The following is a 15,875-nucleotide window of genomic DNA, read 5'->3' on the forward strand; positions in this document are numbered from 1 at the left end:
GGCACGCCACTGCTTTTTCTAAAAACAAAAGTTATTTCTCAAATCCTCATTTAGTTTAGAGCAAAATTAGATGATTTACCTCTTTTTCGTACGATTTTTGTAGTAAAAAAATAAAAACCATCTCCTGCAGGTCCTATATCAGTTTATATGGAAATGAACAGTTTTCTTGCAAAAGATCCGCACTGCTTAAGGAAAAATATTACTGGAGATAAGATACGTCGTATTTAAGATCCTGAGACGGAATCATAAGTTGATAAATTTGCAACTTCCAATGATTAATGAAATCAATCATTGGAAGTTGCAAGTAGCAAAAACTGTTGAATATCTGAATGATTATTTCGTAGGTATTTTTTTTGAAATCAGCTGAATTTTAAAGAATTCATAGATATTTTGGATGTTAGTATATTCAGCTTCATTTAAAGGCCTAAATCGATTGTAAGAAAAAGAAAATTATTGGTTGGGTACTCTTAAGAACGAAAATGTGAAACAAAAAAGACTCATGTTGGATCACTGGAATTTCACTGAAAGTGCCCAGAGGTCAAAGGAAGTTAAGAAAAAACTACTGACATGGACTGATGAATTTCTGGAGCCTCATCTAGAGATACAGAGGTCAAAGAACTTGTAAATGGCAATAAATCATCTTGGTTTTACGTCTTGGACTAGATCTGAGCTTGAGTTCGTCTCATCATTCTCTTCTTCAAAACTTCTCAAAGGAAATTCTTACTACAGCTGATATTCGTAGGAATGGATGAACTGCTGAAAGGCAATCTAGGAAACTCAGAGTTCGCCCTCGAAAAAGGACTGACTAATGAATGTATTCCATCGATTTTAACTTTTCACAGGGCCACCAAGTTCAAGAATCTTGATGGACTTTTGGAACCTTACCAAGAGTTATCAAAAGTTGGAAATGCCAACGAATCTTCTTGGTTCCACGTCTGTAGACTACGTGTAAAGGTATTAGCTTATCTCGTCCTTCTCTTAATGAAATGAAAAATTTCCTTGTAAAACATACAAACTTCTCGAAAGATATTCAAACTGGAGCCCACATTCATGGGAATATTCTGAGAAGCAATCTAGGAAACTCAGAGTTCGCTGTCTAAAATCAAGAACTAAAAACAAAAATTAGGTCCATTGGAGGTACTGACATGAACCAGAAGTTAACGTAAAGATCCTGATGGATTACGTAAGGATCACCAACAGTTATCAGAAACCAAAGGACTTGGAAATGCTAATGTGTCATCTTGGTTTAACGTTAGACTAAGTGTAAAATCTTGGGCTGGTCTTATCTTTCTCTGAAGGGACGAATTTCCCTGTAGAGCACGCATGGTTTTTATTTTTTTAATCTTGCATGATACGAACAAAAGGCAAAAAATTAAATTTGCTCCATACTGAAATAGAACATAAGAAATAATTTTTGTGTTTATAAAAAGCAGTGGCGTACCATTTTTCTTCAAGAATATTCAATTCAAAATGCCGTATGGATACCATTGATAAGAAAAAAAATCTGATCAAAAGATGCCTTTTGTTACTTCAAAGCCGTGTACCAAAATTCATAAAAAAAATCAAGTAATAAAAAAGTTATGGCTTAAAAAGGTTTCTTGCTAAATTAATTTACTTTTTCTATTATATTAATAATAATAGTTTATTAACGGTGATAACATACAACCACTAAAGACTTACTAACTTAACTTTTTTTTAAATGTTTAATTTTTTTTTCGATATCCTATAGTTTATGAACATTTTATTTACTTATTTATTAAATTATTTCGTCCCGAGTTTCAAAGTGAAGGCCTTGAGGGTTCTTTTAAGCGAAAAACGCATAAAATTTAAGAAAAATTAAAATAACTGGTTACGTGTGATGAAAATTGATCCAAGTATTGCAGTAAAACTGCATTTTATTAAAAGTTTTGTTAGCTCTCATTTTTATGAAATTTATTATTTTTTCTAAATATAATCAGTGAAAAACCTACAAATACGACGGTTGACTACACGAATATTCAATAAACTTTATCAAAGAGAGATTATTTATCAAAATCAACAATTTAAAAAATATATTTATTACGAAAAACGTAGCTCTACGTATTTTTTAGCCAAAAGTTGAATACTAACTAGTTAGAATTTTCGGTATCTATAAAATATAGTAATTAATCTATAAAATACGTTGTTTAATTCTAGAAATATATTGCTTTAATTTCGACCTAATGTTTAAAAGCATCCTGTATTTGCATCCATCCCTCTATTGTCGATTATATAAAGTCCTGCCTTTATTGTTTGTTCTTTATTGTGTTCTTTCTTTACCTCAGAAAAACTATTCATTATCTTTTTATATCTATTTGCAATATTTTAGATGGTAGTTGGAACAGATATAGCTGAACTTTTATTAGTAAACAACACTAACCAGCCTGTAGCTAGACCTGCATCTGCCTTATCAGCCAGTAGTAGCATTGTCGAAGAGAAAAACGAAGTATCAGAATCTTCGAATCAGCCTGTTTCGGAACATGGCAGCACGATTTCTATATTAAAAGAAGAGGAAGTTACAAAGAGGTTTAGAGAGCATTTGCTTTATGGCTCATGTCAAGAGGCACTTGGTAAGTTGATATTTTTTTGTAGTAGTGGTTCATATTTTTTGCTATAATATTACAACGGAATAAGTTAAAACAGGTCGTATAACTGGTCTTTTATCGTAGATTGGGCCATGAGACATGGTCTTTGGGGTCATGCCTTATTCCTAGCAAGTAAATTAGACAAAAGGACCCACGCAAATGTAATGATGCGTTTCGCTAACGGATTAACTATGAATGATCCATTGCAAACTTTATATCAGTTGTTATCGGGTAAAATGCCCGCTGCTGTGACCGTAAGGAAACCTTTTTAAAATAAAAATGTAACATTACAGCAAATTATACAATTTCAGTGTGTATCGGATGAAAAATGGGGCGATTGGAGCCCACATTTAGCGATGATTCTCTCCAATTCCACCCAAAGGCCGGACTTAAACCGTAAAGCCATTACACAAATGGGCGACACTTTGCTTAATCGGGGAAACCTGTATGCAGCACAGTTTTGTTATTTGATGGCTAATGTTGGATTTGGCAAACATACGGATTCAACTGCTAAATTGGTTCTTTTGGGTTCCGATCATAGAAAAACGTTCCCGCAGTTTGTTACTAACGAATCTGTTCATATGACGGAGATTTATGAATTTGCTTGTGGTTTGAACGAGCCAGAGTTTCATATATCGGAATTCCAAGTAAGTTTTCTTTTAAGTAGTATAGTAAAAATGCTAAATATTAATTATAAAGGGGCGTAGCTTGCGTCAATAACGAAATATTTCACATTTATTTGGATTTTATCGTGTTAACAATATACAGATAGGGTATTTCCAAATTTTTCTCCATTGACGGCTTATATTATTTAAACAAGAATTATTTAATTAAATAAATTGTAATTTCTTTTAAGCAATTTCTTTCATATTTAGGCCGTACTTGTCTGACAAAATTTTAAGTTTTCAGTACAATATTTTTAAAGTTTTGTTTGTTTCTGTATTTCTTTTTACCATGTTACATAGCAGAGGTTACGCTATAATATGATATAACGGATATTCTATTAGAAAAGTACATAAATAAGAATACTAATTTTAAATTAAACATATTTCTAAATATTTGGTAAATTTAATTTAATGTCTAACGGCGTATTCGATTAATGTACGTATGATTACAGTATTTTTTTCATTATATTTTAATACGAATATACAAGTTGAGATTTACTGGCCTGTACATAGTATCTAGAAAACTCTTTTTCATGAAAAATATAGGTGACCTGGTTTACGAAAAGAAGGCTTACATGCGAAAAGAATTTTTTGCGAAAACAGTTCGAAAAGGTAAACAATACTTTTCGTCAGTTTCTCGTTAGTTGTCTTTTTCTCTATATTGACTGGTCTCTAACTACATTAAAGAACGTCACGTGTTGTTTCTACTCAAAATATTATCCTAGTTAATTGCGTACGTTGTTACTTTCGAATTACTAAACGAGATTTCATATCTCTCGGTCTTTTGCAGTCATAAAATAATAAACAATGAATGTTGTTGAGGCGTTTAGTGTCGTCTACAATCAATATTTTCCTGAAAACGATAAGCAAGTTTCGACAAAGTTTCATTAAAATGGATTGATCTGCTGTCAATGTAGAGGAACGTGCTGGGAACCAAATTTCTCTCAAAAGATTGTTGTAATTTTAAATGCCAAACAATTATGCCACCAAAAAGATCGACAATACGACAAACCATTGTTTAGAGTTTTCAGAAAATGAACTCGATTTAGTAATACTAAGTCATATCGAAGTAATTTGTAATGAAGAATTATAAAGTGTTTATTTAAAGCTTTCCCAACGGAAGAAATTTGGACAAAGAGAGAATAGACAAGTTACAGAGGCATAAGATCCAGTTACCTTCTGTAACGTACCTTTTCTCGAAATTATGGCTTTCTAGTTTTCACCATGTCAAGGAGCGTCTTAAACTATCCAAATTGGAAAAAAAGTGGAAAATGATTTTTACACCCTTTTCATAAACCAGGTCACATATACACCGCTTAAAAGTATTTGCCCACATGACTAAAAATTATAACTAAAAATAATAAACCCATCAGTTATTCTTATGAAACGGTTTATTTATAACAAAATGAATATAAACAATACATTTTTCAATTAATTAATTAAATTTAAGAAAATCAAATTTTGAATTCATCTTCATGTCCGCCTCGATTTTTAATAACAGCTTCACAAAGTTTCGGTAGTCTTCTAATTAATTTGTCCAAAGTTTCCTGAGGTTTCTTGTGCCACTCTTCTTGGATGATCCTCCACGAGTCTTCTTTTGATGTGCGGCATGATTTTCGCACTTGTCTATCCAGTTCATCCCACAGTAATTCGATAGGATTGAGGTCCGGTGATTGTGGGGGCCATACCATAACTTTCAGAAGATGTTGCCTTTGTAATTGACCTAAATATTGCTCGACGTGTGCTTGGGGTCATTGTCATGTTAAAAGATGAAGTTTTCCCCAATTATTCGAGTACCAGAAGGAAGTACATTGTCACTTAAAATTGTTTTGTTGTAACCCTCTATTCGAAGAAGTCCCTCTATTCTAATTAGATCTCCCACTGCAGATCCTTCAAAACAACCCCACACCATCACCGAACCACTACCGTGTTTAACTGAGGCCACCGTACAGTTCTCAGCGACCCTTTCATTGGCATAACGGCGAAGAAAAACTCGCCTCTTCGTTCCAAAAACCTCGAATTTCGACTCGTTACTCCAGAGAACTTTCTTCCAGTAATCAATGGTTCATTCTTTGTGTGATTGGGCCCACTCAAGTCTTTTCTTCTTATTAACATCCTTCAGTAGCGGTTTTGATAGAGCTAAACGTCCTTTAAGACCAGCATTATAAAGTCGTCGTTTTACTGTCGAAACACTGACCGCTTTTTTAAATCCTCCTTTGAACTTGTTGCCTTTGGCCTTCCCGATCGAGGTTTGTTGCTAATAGTCCCTTCTCTGGTGAATTTCCTAACATTATAATCGACAGTCCGCTTTGGAATTCCCAAATCCGTCGAAATTTGACGGTTAGTCTTTCCAGCCTTATGAAGTCCAATGGATAATACCTTTTGTTTCTACCGATAATTTTTTTGTTTTAGCCATTTTAAAGAATGTTGAAAAACCAGCAAAGAAACGGTGACAATCGTCAATAAGCAAGCGAAATTATTTACCAATGTTACACAAGATCAATTCTTGAAGACTAAACACCTTTAAATGTTTCAAATTTCATCGGAAATGAGCTGTAAACAGATTAGTTTTTTAGAAGAAGTGCATATTTTCACTACATTGTTTGTTATTTGCAAGACTATTTTTAAATACTCAGTGTTTTTCAATGAACTATCATAGTTGATAGGTATGCTGTTTAAGCATATATGCAATTCACAAAAGAGATACAATATAGGTATAAAGGTAGGTATAAAGAATACATGGTGGGCAAATACTTCTGAGCGTTAGTGTATATGTATAGTGACACATAAAGGATTTTGCTTTCCTAGGTATGTGCACATTTGTATTGACAGGGTTCTAAATAAATTAATATCCTAGATTATGGAAGAGAACACAAATTTAACTTTGGTAGCACTTTTTTGAAACGCCTTGTATATAGGCTTTCATGAAACATTATGTTTTTAGGACATTTTGAAGTATTTAATCTGAATTTGATTGTTGAGTTGACTAGTTCTCAGTAAAAAATTACCTTGACCTTGAACTTAATAGCAAAGTAGATATCTATGAGGGGGCATACTTTTGAGGTGGAATAAAGTAATCATGTGCTTGCGTAGCTTAAATTATTTATAAAATTTTAATGAATAGGCTCTGGGTACTCTTGCAAAATTTGATCCTGATTTGACAAATTGAACAACTTTTTGGGAGAAATCGGAGTCTATAAATTAAAATTAGTCACTCTGAAATATATCATGTCTTATAACTTTTTTAGTTCTACAAATACATACTTGCAACTCGTCTCGCTGACTTTGGACTACTCCAGCGATCACTACAATACCTCGAACTTCTCGCATCCGGCATAATTCGTAACCTTACGGTTTTCTCCGGGCCAGTTTTAGAGAGCATTTGTGAGCTATCCGATAAATTGAAATTCTACGACCCGGTAGGAGATGTGGAGGATGAGAGCGAATTCGGCGCCGCCCTGGAAACGAGTAGACCAGATAAATCTTGGTTGAAAAGTCTTAAGGATTTCCAGAATGATCAGGTAATACACATTTTTACTAAAATTTAAAAATGCTTAATATGACAGCGGTTTGTATGTCAGTGCAATAATTTTTTACTAAAATCAACTAAGCGCTTTCGGTGTGTTAGACCATTTTCAGAGCCGCTCTGTGACAACAAGTAAAAAGGTGTGACCAAATATAAAAAAAAAAAATAATTAAAAAAGCTACTATGTGAGTCACTTGTTCTTAGTCATTATGCTTACTGGATTTTATATATATGCCTTGTTTGCGGTACAAAGAATTCAGAAAATGACAATTCTTGTTGTATTAATAAATGGCATTAAAAAAGGAGGCCATATATATCGCATCAAAATATCAGAAACAAATTGGCTTAATATGTCAAACATATGGAATCTTCATCAGCAGTTCTAAGACCTCTTCTATAAAAAAAACTCAAGAGTAAATTTATTCCCAGAAACAAAGTTCATCACTTAAATGTAAGAAGCAAAGATTCACTTACTATACCCAGATTTAAAACTGCTCTATTTAAAACGTCATTTACATTTAACGCCATGAAACTACAATAATATTCCCAAACACTTGAATATTAATAAATTTAAATTTCGTTCTTTCCTCTTTTAAGCGTAAATTAGTCTCATCAAAGTATTCAAGTTAAAAACTCATGTTTTATTGCACCAATGATCTGTGTGTTTTTATTCCGGGTTTGCTGCACGCCTCTTTCCCTTTACCTGTGCAGCAAAGAACTTGAGCATTTAATTCCGGCATTATACCTCTTTTTGTATTTCTATCAAATTACAAATCCTAGTAATAGTGTTTCTAAAAATAATTGTTTTTCTTTTTTATTATTTTTCTTTATACGTTAGCAGTATGATTTAGTATGTAAAATTATATTTATGTATATGCTATACTCTATTTCAGAAGTGTGTAGAGCAATAAAACCTCATTAGGTATGCAAAAGTAGTACCTGGTGATCCACCAATATTTTATGCCACTACCTTAGTTGGGTATTAGTTTCAATGTAAAATTCTTTCTTTTCGTTGATTGCAGGTAGTGCCACCCGGTTTTGGGTCAATTTATGAGTTTTGCCCATTGTTACCCACTGACAAACATTGAAAACGGTTCGCCAAAGGCGTGCAACTGGGACTTGTTTTTTACCTTATAATTAATGTACTTAAATGCTATTTTATTTTAGAAAGTTACTTTTGTTTAAATGGAATAATATATTTTTTTCACAAATTTATTGAACATAATATGTAGAGTAAAACAGTTGAAAATGTCACTTTTGGATCTGGCACTTTTTGAACAGTGTATAACAATTTTAAATTATAATAGATTGTAGTCTTCTTCGTCATCTGACGAACTGTCATCACCTCTTGACATTATAATTAAAGGATCGACTGTCTGATCGATGAGGTTGTCAAGATCCCACATTTTGTCCTCTTGCTTAATTACATGCTGGACTGCTTTTCGCCAATTCTCTGGTGTCGCTTCCGTAATGGCTTGATCAAACAGTAGCTTAACATCTTTCATTTTAAAAGTCGTGTTTTGTCTTGCTACAAATCCTTTTACCTGCGCCCATATCAGTTCTATAGGATTTAGTTCGCAATGATATGGCGGTAAGCGCAGTACAGTTATATTATATTTTTCGGCTATATCTTCCACGGCGTATTTCATGAAACGAGTTTTGTGTAAGTTTGCTATTGCCAGCAGTTCTTTTTTTATCAAATTTGCTTCAAACGCAATACCTTTTGCAGTCAGCCAATCGATAATTTCTTGCTTTCTCCAACTTGAAGTTGGCGTCTTCTCTATTCGCCGTGAATGATAGCTTGCGTTATTCATAACCACCACCGAATTAGCCGGAAGAAATTTTATCATTTCACCAAAATAGTCCTCGAAAACGTCTGAGTTCATGTCTTCATGGTAATCTCCTGTGCGAGTCGACTCAAAGGTTAGCAGACCTTCTTTTAAAAATCCCTCTTCGCTTCCAATATGTGTGATTATAAGTCTTTTTCCTTTTCCCGAAGGTACTTTAATACCCGTAGACAGGCCTTCTATGAAAGCTTGGCGAGCACTGGTTATATTTTTGTCTTGCCACATTTTTTGGACTATATAACCTTCGTTAATCCACGTCTCATCAAGATAAAAAACTTTCTTTTGCTCCCTGCGGTACTGCTTGATACTTCTTAAGTATTGTCGTCTCCAACAAACAATTTCGTCGCTCTCCAGTAAAAGTGCTTTGCGGTTATGCTTTTCCCAGGCAAAATCCATATTTTTTAAAGTTTTCCATAAAAGTTTTCTACTTATCAACGGAATACTGTCATCTCGGCCAAGCTCCATTAAAATTTTGTCTAGGGTGGGTATTTCCTTTTTAAAATAAAAAGAGTGAACTTTTCTTCGAATTATATGTTTTGTGCTAAATATTAATTGTTGCTAAACATTATATTTAATGCTAAATATACATTTAGCATTTTCATCAAGGACTTTTGTAGGTCGTCCTGGCTTTTGCTTGGGAGATTCCACTTGACCTGCTACTTTTCTTTCCCGCAACAATTTGAAAATGTTGGACTTTCCAATTCCACTCATTCGAGAACATTTTTCAACAATTTCTTGCACAGTAAAACTAGGGTAATCGTGTTTTATGCAATCATGTACATTTAAAATAATAACTTTTTCACTCAGCGATAGTGGAGAATTTTTAGTACATCTTTTCGTTGGACTGAATACCTCCATTTTTTAAATATTGGGATAATAATATTGTGATTACACTACAGCGTAGCAGTGACTACTAACGTTTAAAATATGATTTAAAAGTATTTATAGTCTGTATATATTACCTGACCCCATTTTTGCATGTTACAAAGCGTTAAAAGATAGGTACCTATACAAAAGGATTAAAAGTATTTATTTAGTATTTAATCTCTTTCAAAATAAAGGCATTTAATCCGTGAAAATTAAATTCATAAATATTATAAGTACCTGCGCCTATGAACTACCGCGAAATGTAGCCAAACAGAACGGAATTCCCCAGTTTATTGCTCTATACACTTCTAAAATAGAGTATATCTAGTTTTAATGGTTAAGTAAGAGTAGCCCTAGTGCTAGAGTATGTTTTGTTTGTGATTGTGTATTGTTGTGTTTTGTGAGTTATGTATGTTTTTATTTTTTTGGATTTATATTATTAGTAATATTAATATTATCATTATTATTATTAAAATTACTTATTTGTCAAAGAGTTAACAGAAAAACACACTACAAAACAAGTCATGCAAAATACATGGCTGATGTACAAAGGTTTAAAACAAAGGAAAACATATATTTAAAAACCATTAAAAATTTAAAATCAGATATTAACAATTCCGAAGTATTTCTAGATAAAAGTAAATGTTAAAATATTTTAACTCTTTATGAATAGAAAAAAGTCTGTTCTTTGGATAAAATCAAGCTAAACAGTTCCTATGCACATATGTTCTAAATGTCTTAGATTTTACACTATAATCGGGTAATAAAGTTAAAAGAAAAAAACTTCTTTCGATAAATTTGATACCTCAGTATCAAATATATCTGGCCATATCTGGAGCATATCTGGTCTTTTGATAATTTTTCGCCCGATGCACGGTTTTCGCATAAAAAAATAAATACCATTGTTGTGCATAGCAACAACTATTACTTTATCAATAATTACTTTTATCTACTGTACTAACTATTACTTTATCTTAATTATAACTTTATTTTCAGCATTTCTTTTTTAAGTTTTTCCGGTAAAACATTCGAATACATGCCTCAAATACATGAATACATATATAAAATTTATTTATCAAAAAAAAGTAAGTTTTTTTTTTCTTTCAGCTTTATCTCCCTGTAGTGTAAAATCTACGACGTTTAGGATAGGTGTTCATAGGAAGTTTTTTGTTTGATTTTTATCCAAGGCACACGCCCCTAAATTTTGTCGCAATATTAAAAAATATAATTTTTACCAGATTTCGAGAATATTCATACTCAATTGTCATAAACAATAAACAAATTCTAGCTTATATTCAAAAATGTGGTGTTACTGTCCTTCCGTATATATTAGAAAAACGGTAAGGTCACTTAACTCAACAAGAATTAAAAAGACGTAAAAAAAAACACAATATTCCGCTTTTGGACACTATCTCAATTTTTCGAAATTGGATTATAACCAGCGAAGATAGTAAAGTCATATGTACCTATAAATTTAACAACCTTAAAGCTTTAGATTACAGAGAGGATCTCTAGAGAAATAAAAATTAACCCTTCGTGTGCGAGAGCTGTGTTGATGTTTTTTTTCTTTTTCTTTGATGTTTTTTTTAATATTCAGTTTTATATTGTCAAACAATACCTCTGTGAGTTATTGATGTCTGATTTTCAGTTTTTAATTGATTTTAAATATGTGTGCGAGTTTTCTTTCGTTTTAAACCTTTGTACATCAGTCCATGTCATGTATTCTGTCTGTAGTGTATTTCTCTGTGAACTCTTTTACAAGTAGGTAACTTTATTATTCTTTACATTTGGTCGCTCCATAACCTTTTTACTTGTTGTCAGCGTGCGGCCCTGAAGAGAGTCTAACAGACCAAAAGCACTGATTTTAATAAAAACATTATTAATTAAATATTAATAATTAATTTAGTTAAATATATTCCACTGGCATGCAAAACATTGTATTATTTCATCTCTACCGTGTATAACCTGTTCTTCAAGTTAATAATGTTTATTGGAGAGCCAAGAGTTAGGTTTTGTATAATTAAAAATCAATATTTTTTAGGCAGGCGTACTAAATTATCCTGTAAACCAAGATCTACATACAACTATTGGTACAGATCACACCCTACAGCAATCTTACGTACAAGATGACGTTTGGCAACAGGAGCAAGAATTGTACGACCAGAATCAAAGGCAACAATTTGAACAGTCCCAATATGAAAATCCGCAAGTTTGGTCTGTTCAAGATCAATCCGCTCAGCAATTTCCAGAGCCAATTTTAAATAGTAAGTGTTCTATTTGGTTTTTTTTTTCTAACTTGAACTGTTTTTATTAAGCAAATTAGGTACTCATTTTAAGAGGTTTGGGTTAATTTGGGTCATTTTTTTTCAAATTCAATCTAGGCCATATAACTAGGAAATTCACGTTCTTGATTTCATTATTGTTATAAAGATACCTCAATTTAAACCGTATATTTATTCAAGGGCGTTGCCAGCCAATCAGATAAGCAAGATAAAAAAAACAGTTCAAAATTGAATAATATCAGTGATAGCCCGTGGTTTTTTTGATAGGGATGTCAAAGAAAAGTTGTTAGAAGTAGTTTGATTAATACACGTGTACATATGTTTTTTATAACCCATAAAACTTATTAAAAATTTATAAATTACTTAAAGAAAGAAAGTTATCGCGGAGAGTTAAATGATGAAAGGATAAGTTTAATATATATTGAAATAACTTGATATTGTTGGTACAGCATTTGTACCATCTTTGTTTCTTCTGCTACCCACCGTACGGAGTATCCCGACAAACTTATCATTTTATAATTTAACTTCCATGCTAACTTTCTTGTTTTAAAACTATATTGACTTGGATTAAGGTTTTGTCGTGTTTTCCCTTTTTTCTTCGGTTTTCTGTTTGCGCTGCTCTAAAGAAGCCAAAAAGCAGAAACACGTGTAGGCAGGTACCACCTTTGTTTCTTCCGTCTTACGGATTATCCCGACAAACTTATCCTTTGTATTGTATAAATTACTGTTTTTATTTAACTCGGCGGTCGATTAAGAACTATTTGCTCCTATGTATTGACGTTTTTATATCTTTTCGAGGCATTTTGAAGTAATTTTTTACCTTTTTATATGGATATTTATTTAATGTCTTAAGATCATTTTTTTGATAAGAATAATAAAGTATATATGCATATCAAACGTATAAATTAAAAAAACAGTCACGGACCTAGTGTGGATCCCTGAGGCACTATTAAAAGCACAGGAAGCGATTCAGACATTTTCTCATCAACGAGTACTGCACCGTCAGAAAAACCGTAAAAGTAATTTTGCACATAAAATCTGGTGGTCTATGATATCGAATGTTTTACTGTAGTCCAAATATATTAAGCTTGATGTTTTTCCACTATCGGGTGCACAAATGTATGCCATCTCATCATCATATTATGTCATCTAGTATTTTAATTAATAACTGACGTGATGCTATAGTTTTCACGAAATCCTGACTGAGGGTCCGGTAGTAAATTATTTTGTAGCAAATGTTCTAGTACCTGTGAATACATTATTTTCTCAAAAAGTTTTGAGTCCAATAAGAAATTAATGGGTTTTAATTCCGAGATGCAACCAATGTTAAACCCTCTGGGAAGTGGTAAGACAACAGCAGTTTTCCATGTTATTGAACAGGATGAAGTATTTAAACATTGGTTTAAGGGACAGGTCAAAAAAGTCGTTCAAAAAATTGGTTTATATTTATTTGAATTTTTTAAGGTATTTGGATTATCGGTAATATTTATCAGTATTATATTTTTTTTCATTTCTCATGGTCTGTGTGAATAAATTTATCAAATTCCAATCAGGTAAATCTGTAGTTTCCTTGTATTTAGCTAAAAGATTATCGCGATGCTTTCTAATAATTTTTAGTATATCAGTAAACCACGACGTTTTGGGCCTTTTTGCAAAGACTGTTTTTTCCGTCGAAGAATATTGCAATTTAACTCGCAGCCAATATTCTGATGATCAGTACTTTTAGTACAGTTTAGTACAATGGAATAACTTTACCCATATGACAATATATAGATTTTTAGGCTGTCAGAGATGCCGATGTCATCTATCATGACATCTATGGATGAGGAGGCATTTCTATGTCAAAACAACAAGATCACTATTTGTCCACGCGAATCTTACATCAGCAGCTTTCTAATATTCCTTAGAGTATAACAATTGTATTTTACAATATTTGGGGTAAACTTAATAGTAGAAAAAATGTAATGTTTAATTGTGCATGTTATCTAGGATTAACCTATACTCTATTTCCTTTTTGGTGAGAGCACAGTGTCTCATTATTTATGCAGAAGTAGCATAAATAAAGGGTGAGTCTTCCATTTTTCTACATGTAACAAAATGATAAACCAGGCTGTTTTTACCAATTTTAAGTGGACAAGTTCTGTATGGTCTCAAATACAATAAAATCGGTCGTAACAAACAAGGTCGTAAAATTTGGAACAATGGTTTCAAGTTTATTTTTATGACAAACTTTATTTATTTTTTACTTTTACTTATTCTTCTTCTTTTATAGCATGATCCACAGCATTGCTCCAGTTTTCTTGGGTAACGTTATCTACTGCTGCTTTCAGAAGTTCTCTCACATCTTTCAATTTAAAGGTTTTATTATTTTTAGCCACAAATCCTTTTACTTGAGCCATTACCAAATTAACTCTATAGGATTTAATTCACAATGGTAAGGTGGCAAACAAAGAACAGTTATATTGTGTTGTTTTGCCATTTCGTCAACAACGTGTCTTTTATATTTTAATTTATTTTCTGTAACTATTGTCAGAAGCTCTGCTTTTACCGCGGCATCTCCAAAAGGTATTTCTTTTTCGGTAAGCCAGTTTTTTATTTCCCCTTTTCGCCAGCAGGATGACGGTAATTTTTCTATTAATCTTGAATGGTAGCTGGCATTGTCCATAACAATAATTGAATTTTCGGGAATTGACTTGATCATTTCGGAAAAATAATCTTCAAGAACATCAGCGTTCATTTCTTCGTGGTAATCCTTAGTTGACTTCGATTCGAATTCAAACAGACCGCCATTTAAAAATCCTTTATAGCTCCCAATATGTGTAATTATTAATCTGTGGCCCTTACCAGAAGCAGACTTCAAGCCAGTCGATAAACCTTCTAAAAAAGCCTGACGGGAGCTTCCAACATTTTTATCCTGCCAGCACTTGCTCACGGTATGTCCTTCGTTAAGCCAGGTTTCATCCAAATAATACATTTTTCTTCCTTCCTTTCGATACTCCTTAATTTGCCTTAAATACTTTCTTCTCCAACAGACTATTTTTTCTTTATCTATTAAAATAGATTTTCTATTTTGCTTTTGCCAAGAAAAATTTAATTCGTGTAAAATTTTCCATAATTTTTTTCTTTCCATTTCTGGTACATTTTCGTCTTTTTTTATAAGTGTCAAAATTTTGTCGATAGTTGGGATTTCATTCTTAAAATAAAATAAATGTACTGTCCTCCTGATGATATGCTTTGCTGTCTCATCAACTGCTATCGGCTTCCTACCGGCAGTTTTCTTTACACTCTTAGGCAAGTTCTCACGGTTTTCACTTTTTCTGTCACTAAGAAGTCTGTAAATTGTTGCTTTACTTATGCCTGTCATATTGGCACATGTAGAAACTAGATTTCTAACAGTACTTAAAGGCATTTGATGCACAAGTGCATCATGTACGTTTAGTACTATAGTCCTTGCTTTAAAATCTAAAACACCTTTACACACTACGGGGCCAAACTTTGACATTCTTACAACAAATGCGCAACAATACTGAAAAATACATTAAGTTTTTAGGATATATCTACATTATATACCATAAAATATAACTACCTGTTTGCATTTAAGATTGCACAATTTAGGTACCTATAATACTTATAGTTATAGTTTAAATCATTTAAAAATACCTACTATGAAAATACTGTATAAAAAACTTTAAATCAAGAAATGGAACACGTTTTACATTTTTCAGATCTCGTATCGCTTAATTAAACAATATCTATCTATTTCGTCTTAACATGAACCAAATTTGAAATATTTTTTTCTATATTTCAATAACGAACGTTCTAGGTCCTTGTTAATATGAACGTTTTATCTTATGATTAACCAGAGCTTCTAATTCTGTAAAATGGTTTTTAAATTAATGTTAATAATATTTGCCAAGAATTTGCTTTTTAAAAAAAAACCGTATTATAATAGTTATCAGTGTCAGTTTTTGAGATTTTTACCATTTTCTCAATAAAAAAAAGCTATGTATTATATTGCCTTAAATGCAAGTAATAATGCAATATTCTGTAATAATATTAATAATAACCACTCGAGGTATATTTAA

At 32.2% G+C, this 15,875-nt stretch overlaps 1 protein-coding gene across 10 annotated transcripts in view; it reads left to right on the forward strand.

Annotated features, from left to right (window-relative positions):
• LOC126743361 (uncharacterized) overlaps positions 1 to 15,875 on the forward strand; it is an 82,270-nt gene that overhangs the window by 35,932 nt on the left and 30,463 nt on the right. For all 10 annotated transcript variants that reach the window (XR_007662841.1, XM_050450407.1, XM_050450402.1 and 7 more), the window contains 5 exons: positions 2,348 to 2,588; positions 2,688 to 2,857; positions 2,915 to 3,250; positions 6,517 to 6,789; positions 11,550 to 11,772. Coding sequence is in view for 9 of the 10 variants with exons in the window: in XM_050450407.1 (XP_050306364.1) it covers positions 2,348 to 2,588; positions 2,688 to 2,857; positions 2,915 to 3,250; positions 6,517 to 6,789; positions 11,550 to 11,772 (1,243 nt within the window). In the remaining variant the exon portion in view is untranslated. The remainder of the gene's footprint in view (positions 1 to 2,347; positions 2,589 to 2,687; positions 2,858 to 2,914; positions 3,251 to 6,516; positions 6,790 to 11,549; positions 11,773 to 15,875) is intronic.

Source organism: Anthonomus grandis, chromosome 12 (genome assembly GCF_022605725.1).
Source record: "Anthonomus grandis grandis chromosome 12, icAntGran1.3, whole genome shotgun sequence".
Lineage (NCBI taxonomy): Eukaryota > Metazoa > Arthropoda > Insecta > Coleoptera > Curculionidae > Anthonomus > Anthonomus grandis.